At 35.1% G+C, this 21,089-nt stretch overlaps 2 protein-coding genes across 3 annotated transcripts; one reads left to right on the top strand and one right to left on the bottom strand.

Annotated features, from left to right (window-relative positions):
• Positions 1-6,853: 6,853 nt before the first annotated feature.
• LOC111801587 (proteasome subunit alpha type-2-A) lies at positions 6,854-12,764 on the top strand. The gene is made up of 11 exons (XM_023685615.2): positions 6,854-7,046; positions 7,157-7,233; positions 8,282-8,346; positions 8,440-8,486; positions 9,041-9,116; positions 9,671-9,738; positions 10,123-10,192; positions 10,699-10,784; positions 11,050-11,112; positions 11,883-11,948; positions 12,447-12,764. Exons 1-11 carry the CDS (start codon positions 7,006-7,008, stop codon positions 12,493-12,495), a joined length of 708 nt encoding a protein of 235 aa, XP_023541383.1. The 5' UTR covers positions 6,854-7,005; the 3' UTR covers positions 12,496-12,764.
• A 3,750-nt stretch (positions 12,765-16,514) lies between these two features.
• LOC111801588 (sulfiredoxin, chloroplastic/mitochondrial) lies at positions 16,515-19,845 on the bottom strand. 2 transcript variants are annotated; one of them, XM_023685616.2, is made up of 5 exons: positions 19,683-19,845; positions 19,439-19,590; positions 18,036-18,069; positions 16,932-17,025; positions 16,515-16,823 (listed from the first exon to the last, which is right to left on the bottom strand). In XM_023685616.2, the coding sequence occupies exons 1-5, from the start codon at positions 19,759-19,761 to the stop codon at positions 16,808-16,810; spliced, it is 375 nt and encodes a 124-aa protein (XP_023541384.1). In that variant the 5' UTR covers positions 19,762-19,845; the 3' UTR covers positions 16,515-16,807. The 2 variants fall into 2 exon arrangements, with proteins under 2 accessions (XP_023541384.1, XP_023541385.1); XM_023685617.2 differs by having other exon boundaries at positions 19,439-19,569; positions 19,683-19,843.
• Between the last annotated feature and the right edge of the window lie 1,244 nt (positions 19,846-21,089).

Here is a 21,089-nt window from a genome sequence, read left to right as displayed (position 1 = left end):
GTGGAGAGTTCTGCTCGAACGAGTTTATTAAATTTTGTGAAGAGAATGGCATAAGGAGGCAGTTAACAGCCGCATATACACCACAACAAAATGGTGTGGCCGAAAGGAAAAACAGGATCATTCTCACACATGGTTCGAAGTTTACTAAATAAAGGAGAAGTCCCGAAGGAATTCCGGCCAAAAGCTGTCGTGTGGTCCTTCTCAACCGGAGCCCTACTTTTTCTGTTAGAGATATGACTCCACAAGAAGCATGGAGCGGAAGAAAACCTGCAGTAGACCACTTTAGAATCTTTGGGTGCATAGCATATGCATACATTCCTGATGAGAAAATGAAGAAACTTGAGGACAAGAGTTTGAAGTGTGTGTTCCTTGGAGTAAGCGAGACTTCTAAGGCGTACAAGCTCTATGATCCTTTTACAAAGAAGGTGGTGGTAAGTCGTGATGTAATCTTTGACGAAAAGAAGACTTGGACATGGGAAAAAAAGATCACTGTGAATCAGCAGATTCCTGTAGATCTTGAAGAAGAACAAACTGAAGCCCCTCTTCAGCCTCACTATGAGCATGGAGAGAGCTCATCACAAGCTCAACAAGAAGAACCAGTAGAAGAAGATCATGATCATAATCAAAGAAATCCAAGAACAAGAAATAGACCAAATTGGATGGTTGATTATGAGATGGACTATGAATCAAGTGATAGTACTTATTTTGCATTCTTTATGGATAGTGATCCAATTGTCTATGAAGAAGCGGTAAAGGAGAAGAAATGGAATGAAGCTATGGACGGTGAAATCAAATCCATAGAAAAGAACAAGACTTGGGAGCTTACTGATCTTCCTAGAGGGCAGAAAACAATCAGAGTAAAATGTGTTTTCAAAACCAAGTTGAATGAAAACGGTGAGGTGGATAAGTACAAGGCGTAACTCGTTACAAAAGGATACAAGCAGAAGTATGAAGTTGATTATAAGGGGGTATTTGCATCAGTGGCACGTCAAGATACTATCAGGCTTATAATTTCTATTGCAACACAAAAATCTTGACCTATTTATCAACTTGATGTGAAATCGGCCTTCCTACATGGAGAGCTTCAAGAAGATGTATATTTGGAGAAACCAGAAGGTTTTGTTAAGAAAGGTAAAGAGGTAAAAGTATACAAGTTGAAGAAAGCTTTGTACGGTTTGAAACAAGCTCCGAGGGCATGGTACAGTCACATTGATTCTCATTTTGAAAAGATGGGATTCCCTAAATGCTCGTATGAACATATGTTGTATGTGAAAACTGAAAAGCGAGCATTCTCATTATTTGCTTATATGTTGATGATTTAATATTTACTGGCAATAATGAAGAAATGTTTGAATTTTTCAAGAAGAGCATGATGAAGGAATTTGAATTGACAGATCTTGGTTTGATGAAATATTTTCTTGGAGTGGAAGTTACTCAAACTCCCGCAGGTAACTTTATCTGTCAGAAGAAATATGCTCAAGAATTACTTGAAAGATTTAAATTGGATGAGTGCACATTTGGAACTCCATCAGAATTGGGTTTGAAGTTGCACAATGATATTGAAGGGCGAGAGGTTGATAATAGGTACTTCAAACAAATTGTGGGAAGTTTGATGTTCTTAACTTCAACAAGACCAGATATCATGTATGCGGTTAGTATGATAAGTCGTTACATGGAGCATCCAACGGAAAAACATCTCAATGCAGCAAGAAGGATACTTCGTTATGTGAGAGGAACCTTTGATTTGGGGGTATTCTACAAGAAACGAGATGATCCGAAGATGGTTGGCTATACAGATAACGACTATGCAGGTGATATAGATGATCGTAAAAGTATTTTAGGAAGTATTTTCATGATGAGTTCAGGAGCTATTTGCTAGTCTTCAAAGAAGCAACCTATTGTAATACTCTCAACTACAGAAGCAAAATTTGTGGCAGGAGCAACATGCTCGTGCCAAGCAATTTGGTTAAGAAAAATGCTTGAAATTCTTAATCAGAAGCAACCAGGTACGACGGTTATATATTGTGATAATATGTCAACTATTAAATTGTCTAAAAATCCTGTGTTGCATGGAAGGAGTAAGCACATCGATGTTCGATTTCATTTCTTGCGTGATTTGTGTAAAGAAGGCATTTTTGAACTCAACTTTTGCCGAAGTGATGAACAAATCGCAGACCTATTCACAAAACCCTTGAAACAACCATTGTTCGAGAAGCTTAGAAGAAAGATGGGGATGTGCAGAATCCAAGATGTATATCAAGAAGATGAAGTGAAGTCCTAAACTGATTTCTGCAGAATTCAGTTTAAGGGAGGGTGTTGAAGGGACACTAGTAGATACATTTCTAAAGATAGAAAAAGTAGTAATTTGTTTAACAAATTTAGTTACTACGGAGAAGGAGGAGGTGAAAGCAATTTCATCCACAGAAATCTCAACCAACTCCAGGAAGCAATGAAATCCCGTCCTATAAAATGACCTCCCTTTCCAATCATTCAAATAACTCCTCTTCTCAATTTCACTTCAATTTTTGTTGTCACCAACATGATTATGGAGTTATTATCAGTCTTAACCACAAACTTGGACCCATATCTCTTTCGTGGAGGTGACATATCTCCTCTCTACGTCATTTAAGTTTTGCTCGCATACACGAGGGGATGACCATATATAAGAAGAACGTTTCTCGAAGGCATAATAAAATGCATCAATCTTTACTCCAAATGGTCAAGTCACGTCGGCAATTTTGAGCACCAAGCCCTCCATCTTTTGCCCTCTTCAACTCGTCATAGGCATTTTGATACTAATCTAACTCATGCTATTATTTTTCTGTAACATGTACGTCAATGGTCCTGTCCTTTTTTAGAATCCTTCGATGAGTGCATGATGTTTTAAATGCTTTTCGCTGTACTAGGAAAGAGGATTGGAGGGTGTAATTTGTGCTCTGAGTGATGGATGGATGTCTCCCTATTGAGCTTGCATGAATGTTTAAATTATGGATTATGCGCTTAGATGATTGATAGAGTTATCTCCCCAATAAAACAAGTGAGCGAACTAGGTTAAGGTTATGATGTTAGAGCATGAGTTGTATCATGTTGACCTTCGTCGGTATATTTTTAGTAGACCGAGTACACTAGGATTATGAGCGACAATCAACAATCAAGACTGTAATAGAACCCGTAGCTTGCAAGACTGTAATCAAGACTGTAATCACCATCTATTTTCCTTGTGTACCTTAGTACCACTATCCAATGACCTAGGTTGCACTCAATAGTGTCTCTGCCAACCAGTAGGTATCTCGAAACTTTTACCATTGAGCTTGACTAAAGTCAAAGAGGATGGTGAATCGTGGTTACTTGAGTTTTTATTATTATGTGTAGAAAATGGGTTGAGAACGATTCCATAAACTTGTCCTCGGAGGGGACAAGGGACTATATAAGTAGTTTAACTCATATTGAGTCACTATCGTGTGTGAAAATGGTTAGGGGTCCCTGAAAAAGGTTTGTTACACTGTAAACTTGCCTTGAAAGAGGGCGATAACTACATGGATAAACTGAGTAGCTGACCAGCATGTGAGATCACTCCCCCCAAATATTAACATTACATATAAGTGTTCAGTTAGAGATACCATATTGCCCTATGAAATAGGATGAGGTTGTGCCACAACCTAGGATACCGGTCGTTCGCTGTTGTGGCAATGCAAGCTTACAAAGTATGAGTAGAAAAGTTAGTTCACTTTGGAGATGAGATATGTTGCCTAGTAGACTTGTACCTCTAGAACCCAGTGAACAACTTTCAACACTGATTGTGTCTGTGTGATCGCTTGTGGATGTATATAATAAAATGATGTAAAATTCAAAAAAATAAGTGCAAGTATACACTACCACAAGTAGCAAGTAATAAGTAAATTATCGATTCCACGTAGAACCTATCTTTTTGGTTAATTTTATCGCTGGAAATTAATATAGAGTGTCACTGCTGTTGAAAAATAGAAAATGATGAGAAAATCAACTCTAATGAGGAAGGTTCGGCTAAGAGGGATTAAATAAATAAGTTGATTAAATAAATAAGTTGTTGAGTTTTGTGGTAGATTTTAGTTCCTTTTAATAGATTCCCAAGTCCACTTCCGAGGGTCATGCATAGTCATTATTTCCATAATCATTGTAATTTTTATTAACAGGGCTCTAGAAGAAGAATTATTCATAACCCTCGATTACCTTTAAGTCTCCTTGCAATGGAATTAGAGTATTAAGGAGGATTTCATTGCTCCTTCTCTTCTCTCGAATAAAAGAACAACTATGTATGTAAAGTAGCTATTGCTCCTTCTCTTCTCTCGAATAAAAGAACAACTATGTATGTAAAGTAGCTAATTAAACACACATGTAAATCATTAACAACAACTCTTTAATAAACTAAAATCATACCGTCAACATATTTAAACTATATAAAACTCTCTCGCCTTCCCTATAAAATTTAGCTCTCCATACAAACTGAATTAAACAGAGGAACCCACATCACAATCATATAAAATTGATAGAATAAGAAAAGAGAGTAAGGAAATAGAGAGTTATCCAGCTTTGTTGCTGTTATTCAATGGAAGTTCCCTCCCCTTGAGCTCTCACGTCCACCTCTTTGCCCTAATCTATCTTTCTTGGTCTTCTTTTCCTTCTGCAGTCAACAGCTACTGGATTAGGGTTTTTCTTCTTTTCTCTGGTTTCACAGTAGCATAGGCTTTGCTATCTAATCCGATTTTCTTCCCCCAAAACGTGGCTCTTCTCCTTTTTTAGGTATCCTTTTCCTCTTATAATGTTTGTTTCTTTTCATTTAGGGCCGAGAAATGATAAAATTGTCCACCTAGGATGTTTCTAATTTGGTAGTCAATGACCCACGTGGATTGCTGATGTGGATTAAAATTTCCATGTCATCCCCGAAAAGTTCGTATTCCGAATTGCTTCAGCATCAGGATCAACAATTTATTTCCAGATTTTTGCAAGTAGTGTTGTTTCCAGATTTGGTAACGCATCATGATTCAGCATAAATGTTCTGGAATTTTACCAAATAACTCAATTAAGTGTACAATTAAACTCGATTTATGCAAATTGATCTTCTTTTCATATTAAACCATAATTAACTATTTCATGTATCCTAATTAGAATAAATGGAGCAATAATGAGAAAAGGATGAGTATGAGTGCAAAATTAACTATAAAAAGATTTGATATAACCTACTTTTGGAGAGTTATCACTGTGACAAGTAAGAAAACCGCCTTGGAACTCTAAGGTCTTCTCAAAAGCTCATATAGTTACAAAACTTAGGCTCAAACTTCTTAGAGCCTAAAGAAAATCTTGTGGTAACGTACCGGGAATAGGATGTGATGAGGGTGTATAAGTAGGCTACTTACTAATTATTTTTATACTCTGAGTCACAGTGGAAGAGCATTCGAGAGCTGCATGTTCACTAAGGGTCATTCTAGGGTGTCAATCCTGTTAGTGTATTTTGGATCTTTTACGTGTTTGTGTATTTTGTCGAGTGGCTTGTCCCTAGTATCAATCTCATGATAAAGTCTCTTACGTGGAGTAAGTTATTCCGTAAGCTTTCATGCATAATCTCGTCATATTCCTCTAGGACATTTTTAACCTTCAGAGGAACTATTTCTTTGTTATCTTTATCTTCTAGAATAGAGATGACCATAAATGTTGGTTTTTCATAATCGAGACCTTTTTACTTAGAGGGTCGATAACATCCGTATTCTATTTAGTTACTTGATGTTTGCCGAAACAACCGAAGGAATTTCATCATCAATAACACATCAGAATTGTTCATCTTAACAATTACAAAATCAACATGTCCACTCAAGTCCCTTAATTTTGATACGTTTCTCTATGTTATTCCTGTAATGAGTACGGTTGTCAAGTTGCTGGCTTTCATCTTTTTTGTATCACTATGTCTAAGTAGGTCCAGTTGTTTCAATGTGGTCTTGTTACGAAGTTGTGGGTGACTTCAAAGTCGACCACATTAAACTTTCAGAGAGATGGATTGATTATTTTTGTCAAGTGAAGCTTGATTTTACCTCATATATTAAGAATGATCGTTAAGGAACTCAAACAAACGTCCTGTAGTTGCATAGGTAATAGAAATATCTAAACTAATTGCTCCTACAGTTTTGAGTTAGCCTACAATTACGAGTCTTAAAAAACCTGATTAACTCAACCCAACCGAATTCATACCATTTGAGTTGAGTTTATCAGATTGGATTAAAAAACTTACGATATAATTATTGTTAAGTATATATAATTATTTTATTTTATAATTATTTTTTGATTATTTATTTTCCAATAATTAAAATAATTTTTAACTCTTTTTGGAGTAACCTAAAATTAGATTGAATTAAATCATATTGATAATTTTAAAATATATATTTTTTACTTACTATATATATTATATATTATTTTTTATAATTATTTATTTTCTAATAACTCTATAAAATAATTTTAAACTATTAATATGATAATTTTTTAAAATATATATTGAAACTGACTTATAAATTTTATTAAATAAATAGAGGATTACGAACAGACATTTTATTTGATTAAAAATAACATTTTGAATAAATGATCAAAACAACCTGAACCATCCCATCTTAAAATTTTTATGTTTGAGTAAGGTCAGGTTCATTATTTAATAAGATTTGGGTCGGTTGAGTTTGGATTATATCTAAAAGATATCTCAACCCGACTCAACCTAATCAACTGACATCTCAACCCAACCCTTAAAAAAAAAAAAAAAAAAAAAAAAAAAAAAAAACTTTAAAACTTAAAAATTGAAGTAAGTTTTTGTGAGAGGCCCAGAGTAAAACCAAGGCCCGTCGTATAGTCGTACCCAGAAGAAGAAGAAGCCTTCTTCGGCAACAAGAAATCCCAGCTTTATAGAACCAGGGCTTGTCTCCGGCATTCTCCAAGAACTCCCATTTCAGAAGCTCTTCTCGATTCCCCACTTCCTCTTTCCAAGACGACATGGGAGATAGCCAGTACTCCTTTTCTCTCACCACTTTCAGGTCTCTCACTCAACTCTCCATTTCTCCCTCTCTCTCTCTCTCTCTCTCTCTCTCTCTCTCTTTCTTGATTCTGCCTTCCTCTAATGCTGTGTTTTTGTGCTCTTTCTCAGTCCTTCGGGAAAGCTTGTGCAGATCGAGCACGCCTTGACAGCGGTTGGATCTGGTCAGACATCACTCGGTATCAAAGGTATCTTCACGCCGAATGATGTTTTAGTTTTATTCTTAATTGCCGCTCCATCGGACCTCAGTTCTCGACGCGGAATGATGTATAGTTTAATTGATCTCAACTTTGTATTTGAGTTTCTTTATCTTGTTTATCTGAATTTATCATATCATTGTTTTCCTATTGCATTCACAGTAACAGGACGATTCGAACTCTTCAGGTTTTGATTAAAAAAAGTTTTTCCTTCTCCATGTATAGTTTAATTGATCGCAACTTTGCATTTGAGTTTCTTTGTCTTGTTTGTCCGAATTTATCATATCATTGTTTTCCTATTGCATTCACAGTAACAGGACGATTCGAACTCTTCAGGTTTTGATTAAAAAAAGTTTTTCCTTCTCCATGTATAGTTTAATTGATCTCAACTTTGCATTTGAGTTTCTTTGTCTTGTTTGTCCGAATTTATCATATCATTGTTTTCCTATTGCATTCACAGTAACAGGACGATTCGAACTCTTCAGGTTTTGATTAAAAAAAGTTTTTCCTTCTCCATGTATAGTTTAATTGATCTCAACTTTGCATTTGAGTTTCTTTGTCTTGTTTGTCCGAATTTATCATATCATTGTTTTCCTATTGCATTCACAGTAACAGGACGATTCGAACTCTTCAGGTTTTGATTAAAAAAAGTTTTTCCTTCTCCATGTATAGTTTAATTGATCTCAACTTTGCATTTGAGTTTCTTTGTCTTGTTTGTCCGAATTTATCATATCATTGTTTTCCTATTGCATTCACAGTAACAGGACGATTCGAACTCTTCAGTTTTTGATTAAAAAAAGTTTTTCCTTCTCCATTTATGATCTTAGCACTAAGGTCTTAGGTTAATTGTAGAATCATTTGTCTTGGTATTTTTGGTATCGCTTGTTAATGTTTTTTTTATCACATCTTTGCGCCTTAGCTACTCATGAATCGGTCTGTTCATGCTTAATTACACTCGGAGAGTTGCGTTTTTGGTTGGTGATTATAACTTTGGATGTTCGTGGTAAGGGTTTCGATTAATGCATTTTCTTCCTTGCAGCTGCCAATGGTGTTGTCATCGCAACTGAAAAGAAACTACCGTCTATTTTGGTTGATGAAACGTCTGTACGTAACTCAATTGAATAATTATAACTTCTGACTTCTTTGAACCCTTTCTCATAGTTAGTATTATAATTGTTGACGCTTTCTTTGTCTCAGGTTCAAAAGATACAGTCTCTGACACCAAATATTGGAGTTGTTTACAGGTCTGATTCTCTCCACCTCTTGGCAGCAGGGGACATTACTTCTGCCAGGCTTCTCTCTCACTGCTAAATTTCTTTTGGAGTGGCCTCATGCTTTTGCTATTATGCGTTATGAATGTGTTTCCACATCCCACTTCAAACTTTTCAATTCCTCGAGGAATTCCTCTATTCCATTTCAATATCTTTGTGATTTACTCTGCTTTTTTTGATAACTTGTAAGTTTTCTAAACATTGTGTCTGAGTCCGTAAGTAAACTTCCCTATTGGCTAACATTTTGGAACAAGACTATAGAGTAGGCTTTGGGGAGATCTTCTTTCATTTAATCGAAGGAGCTAATTTACCTTGTGTCATTAAGAATTAGGGTTTTACTTTTTTATTTGGTGCTGTTAATAACTCATGTATTCTTTGAGCTGTCTTGTTTTGCTTTCAAATATGCATTTCTATGGTCTTTAATATTAGAAGTTGGATAGGGCATGCATGTGATCATTCTATTGTAGCATTCATTCTTCCCCATGTAAGCTTACCTTCAAATTCTATTATGATATTTTTACCTACAGTGGCATGGGTCCCGATTTTAGAGTTCTGGTCAGAAAAAGTAGGAAGCAGGCAGAGCAATACCATAGACTGTACAAGGTACAATGAGGTTTCAACTCTTATGTCTATTTTCTTTATAACTACAACTCTCTTTAGTTTGTATAATCAGTTTACTGTGAGACAATTTTGTTCACTAGGTACCATGAGGCTTTCAATCTTATGTAATTTTCATTGTAACTGAAGTACTCTTTAGTTTGTGCAATTAGTTCCGTTTACTCCTTGGTACATTTTTTGTGCATTCAGCTTGAATATGGAAGAAGCTATTGACTGATTGTCAAATTACGTACTTCTTATTTGCGCCCTTTCTTGTCTGTCTTTCATACTATAAATTCATTAACTTCTAAAAAGAAAGTGAATAATCTTAGTTTCATGTTGGGTTTCTTCAATATAGCTGTGCTTTCCAAATTCTTGCAATCATTTGAAATGTTAACTAATTTTCCCTTTTGAAAATGTGCCTGTAATTTTCATTTATGATAAAGTATGTTCATGAATAAAAACGATTATAATTGAGTATGTGATTCCAGTGCTGATTGTTCGGAATTGTACCTAGGGTTTTATTCTCATGATTGTAACCTGTGTAAAATGTTTCATAGGAACCAATTCCAGTCACTCAACTTGTGAGGGAAACAGCAGCTGTAATGCAGGAGTTCACCCAATCTGGGTAAACACAATTCTTGCCCTTAAAGTTGTTTAAACTCTAGAATTTTAAATGGAAGATTGATATTTGACACCAACTGGTGTAGCCTAACGTGCAGAAAACTTGTTTTAAAGTCTCTGAATGGACATAATGTGGATGTTATATTTTTTTTACTTCTATTCTCTTTTTCCAACCCCCTATCCCTATTTTTGCATATTCATCCTTTGTTTTAATGAAAATGGTTGCAGTGCTATGTAGCCCTTTCCAGTATATTTATTTTCACATTGCAACTTGGGTGCTGTTTACCTGAATATATGTGTTTATGTGTACGTGTTTTATAAGGCATGGATATTTTTTTTTCACTTTCATCTATGAATTCTTATTTTTGGTTTTTTTTCTTGTCTGTAGAGGTGTAAGGCCCTTTGGAGTATCTCTTTTGGTTGCAGGGTTTGATGACAATGGTCCCCAATTATACCAGGTAGAGTATTTCTCATGTCTCGTTAAATTAGTAATACAATGAATGCTGGTTTTAAGTGGCTTTTAGCGTTATAATTGACAGCATTTTACATCCGTATCCAAATTATAATTTTGTGTAAGTTTGGAAATGAAAATTTCAGGAATCCACTTTTTGAATATTATATAAGGTTTTTGAGACACTTGAATCTGTTTATATGCTCAGTTAATGCCTAAGAGCAGACTTAGCTTGGGGCTGCTTTCCTCCTCCCTTCTGTATATTTCATCGCACCCAATAAAATAAGGAAAAACAGGAATGCCAATGAACATTGTGTACACGTGTTTGATTAGAGTAGTCTAAAAAATTCTAAGTGTACATACTGTTTTTCCGATCTAGTGTCTGAGCTACAAGATTGCTCCATTATATATATATATATATATATATATATAGAAATTATTAATTTTTGTTAACATCATTGAAAAGTTATTTCTCAATTCACTTTTCTTTTCGTATGGAATATTTTTCTCTAGGTGGACCCATCCGGTTCATATTTCTCTTGGAAGGCCTCTGCAATGGGGAAGAATGTTTCTAACGCCAAAACCTTTCTAGAAAAAAGGTATCCATTCTAGTTTTCTGTTGCCTGAGTTTTTTAGTCGAAGTATGTAGTTTCTGCATCAAGATATTCTGTTAAGTTTTTCCTATTAAATAGAACCCAAAGCTAGCTTTGTGAACTCAAATTTGAGGATTCGAAACCTATCGATAGAATCTGATTTAAATGCTGCCAAGTATCATACCACAGATATTTTTGCTGGCTGCTTTGCTTCCTGGGGCCATTCATCCATTTTTCTTGACAATTTTGGTGGTCTTACCTTTCAATGTAGGTATACTGATGATATGGAGCTTGATGATGCTGTGCACACTGCTATCTTAACCTTGAAAGAGGGGTATGTATATTTTAACTAATCTTCTTCAATGTATGAACTTGGCTTCTAAGTCTCTCTCTCTCTCTCTCTCTCTCTCTCTCTCTCTACCTTAAAGAATTAAATTGAGAATTAGTTTATGTGAAGGAGATGCTACGAAGCAGCAGCATGTTAGGATGTAGATAAAAATAATACAGGAACAGAAGAGTTTCTGACGTCCTTTTATTCTCCATTATGCACATAAATCTAAGCATTTAATGGGAGCTTATTCAACTTGGGGATCAATTTCCTTAGGCAGCTTGGAAGTTCCCAAGAAATTGGAACTAATCTTATTTTCAGATACTCTAGAATGAGCTATATTGATAAGAAACCATTTCATTGTTGTATAAAATTTAAGGGGGAAAAAAGGAAAAGAAATAGGGCCCCAATCCAAGGGATTTACAAAAATCTTGTCCTATCAAAAGACCAAAAGTGACCTAAAGGCTTCTTAGATAGGTTAGGTCTGAGTCACAAGATGATATTGTGCATTGGCCTTAGTTTACATAGAAGACCATGTATATTAACAATATGTCAACTTTAAAACCATTTTGTGTTCCACAGGGCCGCTTGGTGATTGGCGAAAAGCTGATTATTATCATTTTCTCTCACAAGCTCTAATCGATCTAAAATTAAAATCCACATTTTGTAAACCATTTATAATGCACAGCCGCATACTGCAGTACAATCTGCGTCCCAATATTGTTGTTTCTAATATTATGTGCTAATCATCGGTAATGTTTTGTGTACTTTTGTAGATTTGAAGGACAGATCTCAGGCAAAAACATTGAAATTGGAATAATTGGCACAGATAAGAAATTCAGGTTGGTCACTCCAATTCTGTTTTCTTGGATTTTTTTTTTTTTTTTTTTTTTTTTTTTTTTTTTTATAAGAAACAATTTCATTGATAGTACGATGTTTTATCGGAAATAAAACCCTATCCTTTTGGTTGAGCTTCAAAACCTAACGCATAGTCGAATTTTGTGGAGTTTTGAATTGAAACTTAGAATATTAGCAAGTTTTTTTGGTGGTTCAACAATGTTATGTATATACGTAGAGTTGTTTGTGAAATGATGCTTGTGTGGGGAGTATTAGCATAATGTTTGGGACATACAGGCACAAATGTTGTTAGATAGAGAAGTAAAATGCACATTTTGTATCTCTCTGTCGTCCACAAGAAGTGAATTGTGTTTCTTACATTGTTATCAGTTCGATCCTTTGTTCATACCTTTGCTGTAGTTTCAAGTTTGAGTTTTTCAATTTCTATGAAAAACCCTTGCGAGTCATACTTACTTCGGCGTACGCGTATGATTGTTTTGCAGAGTACTAACCCCTGCTGAGATTGATGATTATTTGGCTGAAGTAGAGTAAGCAATATTATGGTTGTGTGCAAAGTGAAGTTATTTTAAAGACAAATGTGAGTGTTTAATTTTGAAATGAAGTGGCAGCCTGTAAAACTTGATGATAATGCCTGGAACTGCCATTCCATTCCCAAAATTATGAACAAAAACTGTTGGCTCCTTCTATGAACATGTTAGGTTTCCCAATTCCCACAACACCATTATATGTTGGTTAAGGAATTATGTATTATTGGATATTTAGATGCTGTGGGTTTTAAGTCAATTGTTGGAATTTCTGCAGTGATTTGTGTTTCTCCCAACTTCCTTTGGTTTCTTAGGACTGATCCTCTCACGTTCTACTGCCTTCTCCTTTTGCTCGCTTGAATATATATATATATATATGTATATATGTTTTCGATTAAGGTTTTTTAACACATCAAAATGTTACGTCAATTTATGTAAATGATGCCTTTTTAGCTTTTATACATAAGTTGCATTAATTTCCATCACATTTGAATGAAAAAACTCTTTCAAGCGTATTTATGAAACAAATGTTAAAGTTCAAAGATAAAGGTGAAGCCTTTAGAAGTTCGGACTAATTGAAGCTTAGTCTCTCGTGCTCGGATTAGCCTCTATTTATCTACTTTTCCTTCTTCTCCCTTTTGTTTAACTTAAGGTGTTTTCTCAATTCTTTATCTCTAAGTTTATACAAATTTTATTCGGAGTTCAATACTATGCTCGAATAATTGGTTTATTGTTCGACTTGTCCATTTCAAGATCATACTCTTTATGTTAAGAATATGTTTTTGATTTTGACTTAACTAGCTCCCATAATAATGGATGCAGACGCTTCTTTATTTACTTATTTATTTATTTTCCTTTTACATGATATTTGTTTATGATAAAGATATTACAACTATTATTTTGCTAAGTAATCTTTGGTTCTTTTTTTTTTAAATTAATTAATTATTAATGTAAAGAAGCCACTAACTTGAGTTAAATAGTGTCATTTTGTTGGTAATTTATAATGATTAGGTATCGTCATTTTACCTTCCATAAATCTTAAAATTATTTTTTATTATACGTTTATGATCACGTTTTCTTAAATGTTGAAAATAAGTATTTGGTGTAACTTTATTTAATGGAAATTCTTATTATGAATTTGCCATTTTTTGAAAAATGAACTTCAAAATAATGATGATTAAATTTAAAATTTATAGGAAGTATTGAAATTAAATTTGGATATTTGCTAGTAAAGTTTTACAAAGTAGATGGATTAAATGATATATTATTACTAATAACATGTTAGGGGTAACGACTCTAGATTTCTATTTACCTAGAGTCGCTACAATCATCTTAATATAATCATTTTGGGTGGAAATAAGTATTTAAACTTCATCATAAAATATAAATTTCATCTTAAAATATCGTTATGGACTTGCATGTTCGAAAACATTTTTAAAATAATACAACGAAATACTAAATTAAATAAATAAGGTTAAAACTAAAAACATCATATCCTAATCTAAGTCTAAGAAAATAAAATACTAAATTAAATAAATAAGGTTAAAACTAAAAACATCATATCCTAATCTAAGTCTAAGAAAATAGGTATAACTACCCTATGCATGTGTTATGGTCTCAAATTGCGATGTCGTCATCAGCCATACAGGGGACGTCTTGCCTTTGCCTGAAAGATAAGAGTAGCATGTGACTTGAGTATTTTAAGATATACTCGGTAAACGACCCCTTGTGGGGGTTAAATGCAACCACATACAAATCATAAATGAGACCTATCATATCAATCTATTTTCCTTAAGTGGCTATCCTAAATGGGCTAATTGGATGTGTATTTACTGTTCTACACACGGTCAGCACGTGCGAGTATGGACCCACCAGTCGGTTTGCACACCTCTTAGACTCCTCTCATCATGATATACTTCAAAGGAGGAAGACTTACCCTAATACAAGCTACATTTCTATATGTCTCTATTTGAAATGTCACAAAAAGTAGTTTGAGATATAGAAAATTGTTCAGGCCAAATAAATATGGAGATATCTTCGCTAAAAAAAGGCCTTGTGGAGAAATCTTATGAAGGTTAAATATACTCCCTCCATCTTCTGCAAAAAGGCTTTGGAAGTACATAAAAAAACATCAAAACCTCGTCACCTGTTGAACTTTCCATAGGGTAGGTGATGGAGGAAGCACATCATTTTGTACCGATCCATGGATTGAAAACACCATGCTCACCTTGTGGTATCCACTATTGTACCGACTCTATCATAGCAAAAAAAGCCACAATAAAAGAAACGTTGAATGTTGTCAACAAATTCTAGGACCTGAAACTTGGAAGAAATTTAAAGGATAACGAAGCAACAAAATGAACCAAATTAAACCTTGACCTTGCTCCAATGGTATTGTCAAACGAAGCAGACTCACGGGCTTGGCTCCAAGAACTGACGGGGCCTTCTCTATAAAATCCTTGATGGTGGACATGGAGAAAAAAAGTAGAAGCAATAAATCTCATGCTAGCATAGACGGAATGGAAAGGACATTACCCTAAAAAGGTGAAGTTCTTCCTTTCGAAAATAGGGTATAAAGCTATTAGCACAAGTGAAAATCTTAAAAAAAAAATATATATAAAAAAAAAAAAATTGTCTTACATCACTCTCTCCAAATTGATGTCCATTATGCAAGAAAGGAAATGAATCACGAAGCCATTTATTTATGCAGTGCACATGTACTCAGAATTTCTGGACAACAATTCTAAATATATTTAGATGACAAAGGATCTGTTGGACTTGGCCTTAACGTACCACCCTTTCAAGAATGCGAAAGTCCTACTATGGAAGAACCTTATCATGTCTTTCTTTTTGAATCCGTGGAAAGAAAGAAATCAAAGAATATACGCAGAATAGACACAGATTTATACAAAACTTTTCGACAATGTTGTTTACCAAGCTATGTCTTGGTGCAAACTGACTAATATTTTAACTTTCTATAGTTGTACCTCCTTCGTTGTAAACTAAGAAGGTTTTTTTGTAAACGCTATGGATATTTCATTTTTTTGCAAATTTCAATTATCAATGAAATTGTCTCTTATATTAAAAAAAAAAAAAAAAAAAAAAAAACATAACCCTCATGCAAGAGATTGGAATTCTGATTCGATAAATGATCTTGCCTCCACATTTTGCCTTTTACTTTATGTTACTTAATTACGTTCAAGAAAAGTACAATACTTCGTAGTAGATCTTTTTACCTCAATTAATCTAACATAGTCAACATCGGTGGAAGCATCCAATGCACGATAATTGTTTCATTTGATCCAAATTTGTTTTCTTAAAGTTTTTTTAGGTGACCTACACTGTTATATGTTGCTTGAGTTGTGGCTAATTACACTCATTGAGAATGCTACGTTTGGTCGAGTGTGAGCTAAATATAAGCCTACCACTAGCCTCGGGTAAATTTCTTTGACTCTCCCAATCTATGATGTGGAGTTGAGTGTGAGCTAAATATAAGCCTACCACTAATGGTAAATATAAAGAGAGTGTAATCTCCTTGACTTTACTTATACCCGTCTTTCATTAGCTTTGTGAATCTTTCAAACCACACCCTTGGTGATTATTTTAGTCTACACACGCCCTTTCTTAATTTTCATACTTTACCATTTGAACTTCCAAAGGAATGCTCATGTAGATTTCCTCATCTAGATCGCCATAAAGAAATGTATTCTTCAATCAAAGGATAACAATATTCTTATGGTGTCATCTTTGCGACAGGGGCAAATATCTCCCGGTAATATATATGGTAAGTTCGAGTGTATCCCTTAGCTACTAATCGTGCATCATACCTTTCCTACGTTCCATCATCCTTGTACTGCTCAGTATAAAGTAGTGATTTGAGTTACTTTTAAGGACCAATGATGCATAGTCAGAATTCTATCTATGATCATGATGGCGGAAACTCAAAAAGCATTGAAACTAAACACCAAAATGCTCGTCTTTCGGGCCGCAAAGTAAAATTTGTTGAAGGCTCGTCTTCCAAGTAAATAAATTTGAACGAAAGTATATGTTTTAACCAATTGAGCTATACTCAAAATATAACCTCACTCAACATAAGTGACATCATCACTTTTGGTTTCAAGACAGCAACCCTTACATTATTCTTGAGTTAGGACAAAGAATGGTTTATTTACACGTAAACTTTGACATTAAATAGTATGCAATGTGATATACACATGCTTGTTTCAGACGTTCGGTAAAAGCTTTGGTAGGCATTTTAAGTAATAAATAGTTTAAATGGCACTTGCAAATTTACTACCAACGGGCAACCTACTGAAACTTCAACGTAGGTGGTGCCTGCAAGATGATAAAAGGCAAAAAAAGAAAAGCATTGCAATATGAGATTAAGTCGAAAGAAGGAAAATCAATCACTAGAAATAGATATCATGTTTAAGTGAAACAAACCTCAGAGTTTCTTTGGTTCCACGACGAATTTTGCAGCGGATTGTAGGAAGTCTGAGGCATTGATGAGCCTCGTAACGATGACAACCAGAGAAACCTAGAAATCCATGAGAAGAAAATCTAGTAATCCAAAATGATAAACGGGATGTGCGTTGTGACGTTAATGTATTAAACTAGACAATATTTACTTTCAATTGAAATTAGAATGAAAATGTTATATAAGTCTCCAGGTTAAGAACCACGGACCTCCACAATGGTGTGATATTTTCTACTTTCATCTCTCATGACTTTGCTTTTGGTTTTCCCGAAATATCCCAAACCAGCGGAGAAGTATTTCTTTCTTATAAATCCATGATCATCTTTCTTAATTAACGTGGGACTACTTCCAACAATCCTCCCCTCGCCCAAACTACACCATAGAGCCTCCCCAGAAGCCTATGGAGCCCTCGAATATCCCTCCACAATGATATGATATTGTCCACTTTGAGCATAAACTCTCGTGGCTTTACTTTTAGTTTCCCCAAAATGTCTCATAGCAATGGAGATGTATCTCTTACTTATAACTTTTAGTTTCCCCAAAAGGTCTCATACGAATAGAGATGTACTTCTTACTTATAAACCCAATCATCTTCCTTACTTAACCAACATGGGACTCCTTCAAATAATCCTTAACAATCCTCCCCTCGAACAAACTACACCATAGAGCCTCCCTAGAAGTCTATGGAGCCCTCGAATAGCCCTCCACAATGGTATGATATCCACTTTGAGCATAGGCTCTTTTGGCTTTACTTTTCGTTTCCCCAAAAGGTCTCATACCAATAGATATGTATTCTTTACTTATAAACCCATGATCGTCCCCTTAATTAACCAATGTGGGACTCCTCCCAACGATCCTCAACACTAAAAAAATGCTTTGAAAAATCTTTGGTTGCTCAAACAGACATCAGTAAAGTAATGGCATATTTGGAAACAAAACCAGAATTAAATTTCCAATTACTACTGCACCAAGGCAAGCATGATAAAAAACATAAAAAAAACAGTTACATCTCTTATTGGGGAATGAAACAATATCAGAAGTCATATAAATATTCTCTAGGATAAGCATACCGTAATAAACTCCATCAACTTCAAGTACATCAATCTGCATCCACAACAAGAGAGAATGAGTAACATACTTATGCCATTCTGTAAAACCTTTAGGGCAAATGCAGCCTACTGCAAGAAAACATCACCTACTTTCACCCTATAAATGTTTATTTGATATGACTATTAGTATCCTTGATGATTAAAACAGGTATATTATTATATCATTCACAATATCAAAGTAAAGGATCCCTCTGATTAGAAGGAAAGGGCACTTGATGCATTTATCACCGCATGGTGATATGAACCAAGACATCAATCATGCAATATAAACTTCAAGGAAGATGTGAAGAAACTGTTGTCAAAATTATCAAAAAGATGTTTCAATTCATGCCACATTAAAGAAGAATTAAGTTTCATTGTTATAAATTTTGGGTGGATCATAATTTTAAGTTATGGTGTTTATTTAATGTATGCTAAAGCTAATTTATATAGTAGTTAATTATAGCCATAAAGTATACATAGTGGCTCATTATGACCATGAAATATAGTTACAACTCTTGGAATGCCTCAGGTAAATTTTGAGGCTATATAACGCCACGTATGTTATTTTTGTAAGATAGACTTGAAAAATATAGTAAAAGGAGCATTTGTACTTTTCTTTAGCCAATGACTAAGTTTCTTTACAATTAGGTTACATGTAGAATCATTCAAGTTTGACATGATCAATCTTGCTTGTGGAGTGATTCGAATCTCAAACAAGTGTTCTTGGTTTGAGATATTTGATCAACAAGGTAATCTGTAATCTGAATCTTACTCCCCTCTAGTGATTCTATATCACATGGATCATGGCAAGCAAGATAAAATTCCTAGGCAGCACAATCCTATTCATTCATCCAATAATTAAAATATCAATCAATATGTTAATGCATTCGTAAATCAGAGGGTTCAAGAATTAATCAGCATCTCCAATATTTTACATAAATACTCATCAAACATAAAAAAATATCATCAGTTAGTCAATCAATACGAGTATAAAAACTAAAAATAAGATCTGTAACTCTTAGAATCATTCATCAACCAGTTCCTGACCCCACAATGGAAGTCTTAATGAATCTGAAACAAGACATATCTTTCAATGACTTAAAAATTGAAGAGTTCTGAACATAAACTCATCAAATGGTACATAATAACGTTTATTATCATTCTTCCAGTCAGATCACTCCAATAATTCCAACGCATTAACAGAATTCCAAGAACTACAGCTATATTAATATCAATTGCTCGGCCACAAATTCAGAACAGTAGAACACAGCAAGAGAAATCATGAACACCGAATAAAATAATCATTTCAAGCCATGAATCTTCTAGGGCACAGATTAGGAAGGTGTAAAATAAATAGGAATTGAGGAGGAGAGAAATCTCACGGGTACTTGTAGCCCGATTTCTTGTATACTGTCCATTAGGTCTTTGACTTTATCGGGATCGTTAGCCCTGGTCCTCATTAATGGCCTCCGTATCTTCTCCAGAGGAAGCTCCAGGATCACTGGTCCACTGCCTGCCGATAACGGATGAGCGCCTATGATTTCATCGTAGAAATACCGAATTCATCGACTGTTTTGAGCGAGTAAGAGAGAAATTAATCGACGAAAACGAGGAAGAGAGAGTAACCATTGGATGAAGGTAAAGCAGAGACACGCCTCAAGCTGGAACTGCACGTTGGGAAATTGAGAATGAAAAGATTAGCCATCGTCGGCACTCCTTCGTCTCTGTAAATGGATATTAACAGATCCAATCTATGGGGGTACAGCAAATGTGCCGATTTCAGCACTCCATTTTGGCTATGCTATGATGTCACCGTGTGCCGAATAGAAGAGCGTGCACAGTGTCACGGTCATGCTCGTCCAGGGCGTGTTGCCCATGGCCGCATGCGTCATTCCAGTGTTTTTCCTTGTATAGTTGTTGTCATGTCTTTTCATTCCAGTGTTTTTCCTTGTATAGTTGTAGTTCTAGGGCGACGCCGTCAAAAATATCGGCTCAGAATGACTAAGGGATATGACTAACAGACATAAAATGGGTCAGAATGTACATAGGGGATATGACTAGTTGTCAACTTCTCCCTATCCCAGGTTATATATGGTAAGCGGTTGTTATCTTTCTCTTGCTTCCTTATATAACGTCTCTTTCCAAAATCTCCTTTTCTAAAATCTCTCTCTCTTCGTTTTCTAAAACCTTCTTTTAAAACCGAGGCTAGAGGCTCGATCATACGTCGCTTGGCCGTAGGCGACGCAAGAACAAATTGGCTTAGCTCACTTGTCGTTGGAAAGTGAGTGCCGCACAATCACTAGTCCGCTGTCTTCGAAAGTGTGATTGTGTCACATGGGACCTTCCATATCGGTCTATTTTTCTAGTAGGCTACTCTAACGGACAACTTGGATGTCTACACACGGTCCACACGTGCGAGTATGGACCCACTAGTCGATTCGCACACCTCCTGGGCCCCTTTTTGTTCGGGCGAGCATTCTTTAGTAGTTGTTGATGTCGGACACCTGTTAGGAGTAGCGATCGTCATAGCAGCACTATGATAAACATAATGAACATTCCTCTGCCTAGTAGCGTACACAACTGGACTATCGTAAAGGAATAGGAGTATTCTCCGATGCATGAGCACACAATAATGTACGAGGTTCCAACCATTTTCGTTATCGTTTAATACAACCCCGCTAGCTTATTCATCATATCACTTCTCATAACGTTTATTATATCATTTATCAATTATTTCATGTGTATGTCGGGGTTGTATTTCATGCTACTTTGACGTTTTACATATCAATCAGAGCATATCATCCATGTCACATATCAGTCATATCATATCATTTTCATGTTTTCAAACATAACAATCCATATCGTGCTCATATCATAGCAATCACGTAATAATCCCGAGCATGTTGTCAACACATCATATCATAACATAACATATCATAAGGCATATCGGTTCATCAAATAAAGCATAGCAACTGCATCTCATAACATTTACATATTATTTCATAACAGTTTACCTACACACCTTATGACAGT

Source organism: Cucurbita pepo, chromosome 9, assembly GCF_057944985.1.
Source record: "Cucurbita pepo subsp. pepo isolate OVF chromosome 9, ASM5794498v1, whole genome shotgun sequence".
NCBI lineage: Eukaryota > Viridiplantae > Streptophyta > Magnoliopsida > Cucurbitales > Cucurbitaceae > Cucurbita > Cucurbita pepo.
The sequence above is the reverse complement of the archived record's forward strand: the minus strand, read 5'-3'. Positions and strand labels throughout refer to the sequence as shown.

Coding starts and splice junctions, on each gene's coding strand:
- LOC111801588 (XM_023685616.2), bottom strand. CDS start 19,761: ATGGCTAATCTTTTCATTCTCAATTTCCCAACGTGCAGTTCCAGCTTG. Junction 18,070..19,438: donor AAATCGGGCTACAAGTACCC/GTGAGATTTCTC, acceptor TTGTGGATGCAG/ATTGATGTACTTGAAGTTGA. Junction 17,026..18,035: donor AGTTGATGGAGTTTATTACG/GTATGCTTATCC, acceptor ATGGATTTCTAG/GTTTCTCTGGTTGTCATCGT.
- LOC111801587 (XM_023685615.2), top strand. CDS start 7,006: ATGGGAGATAGCCAGTACTCCTTTTCTCTCACCACTTTCAG. Junction 8,347..8,439: donor TTTTGGTTGATGAAACGTCT/GTACGTAACTCA, acceptor TCTTTGTCTCAG/GTTCAAAAGATACAGTCTCT. Junction 10,785..11,049: donor AAAACCTTTCTAGAAAAAAG/GTATCCATTCTA, acceptor CTTTCAATGTAG/GTATACTGATGATATGGAGC.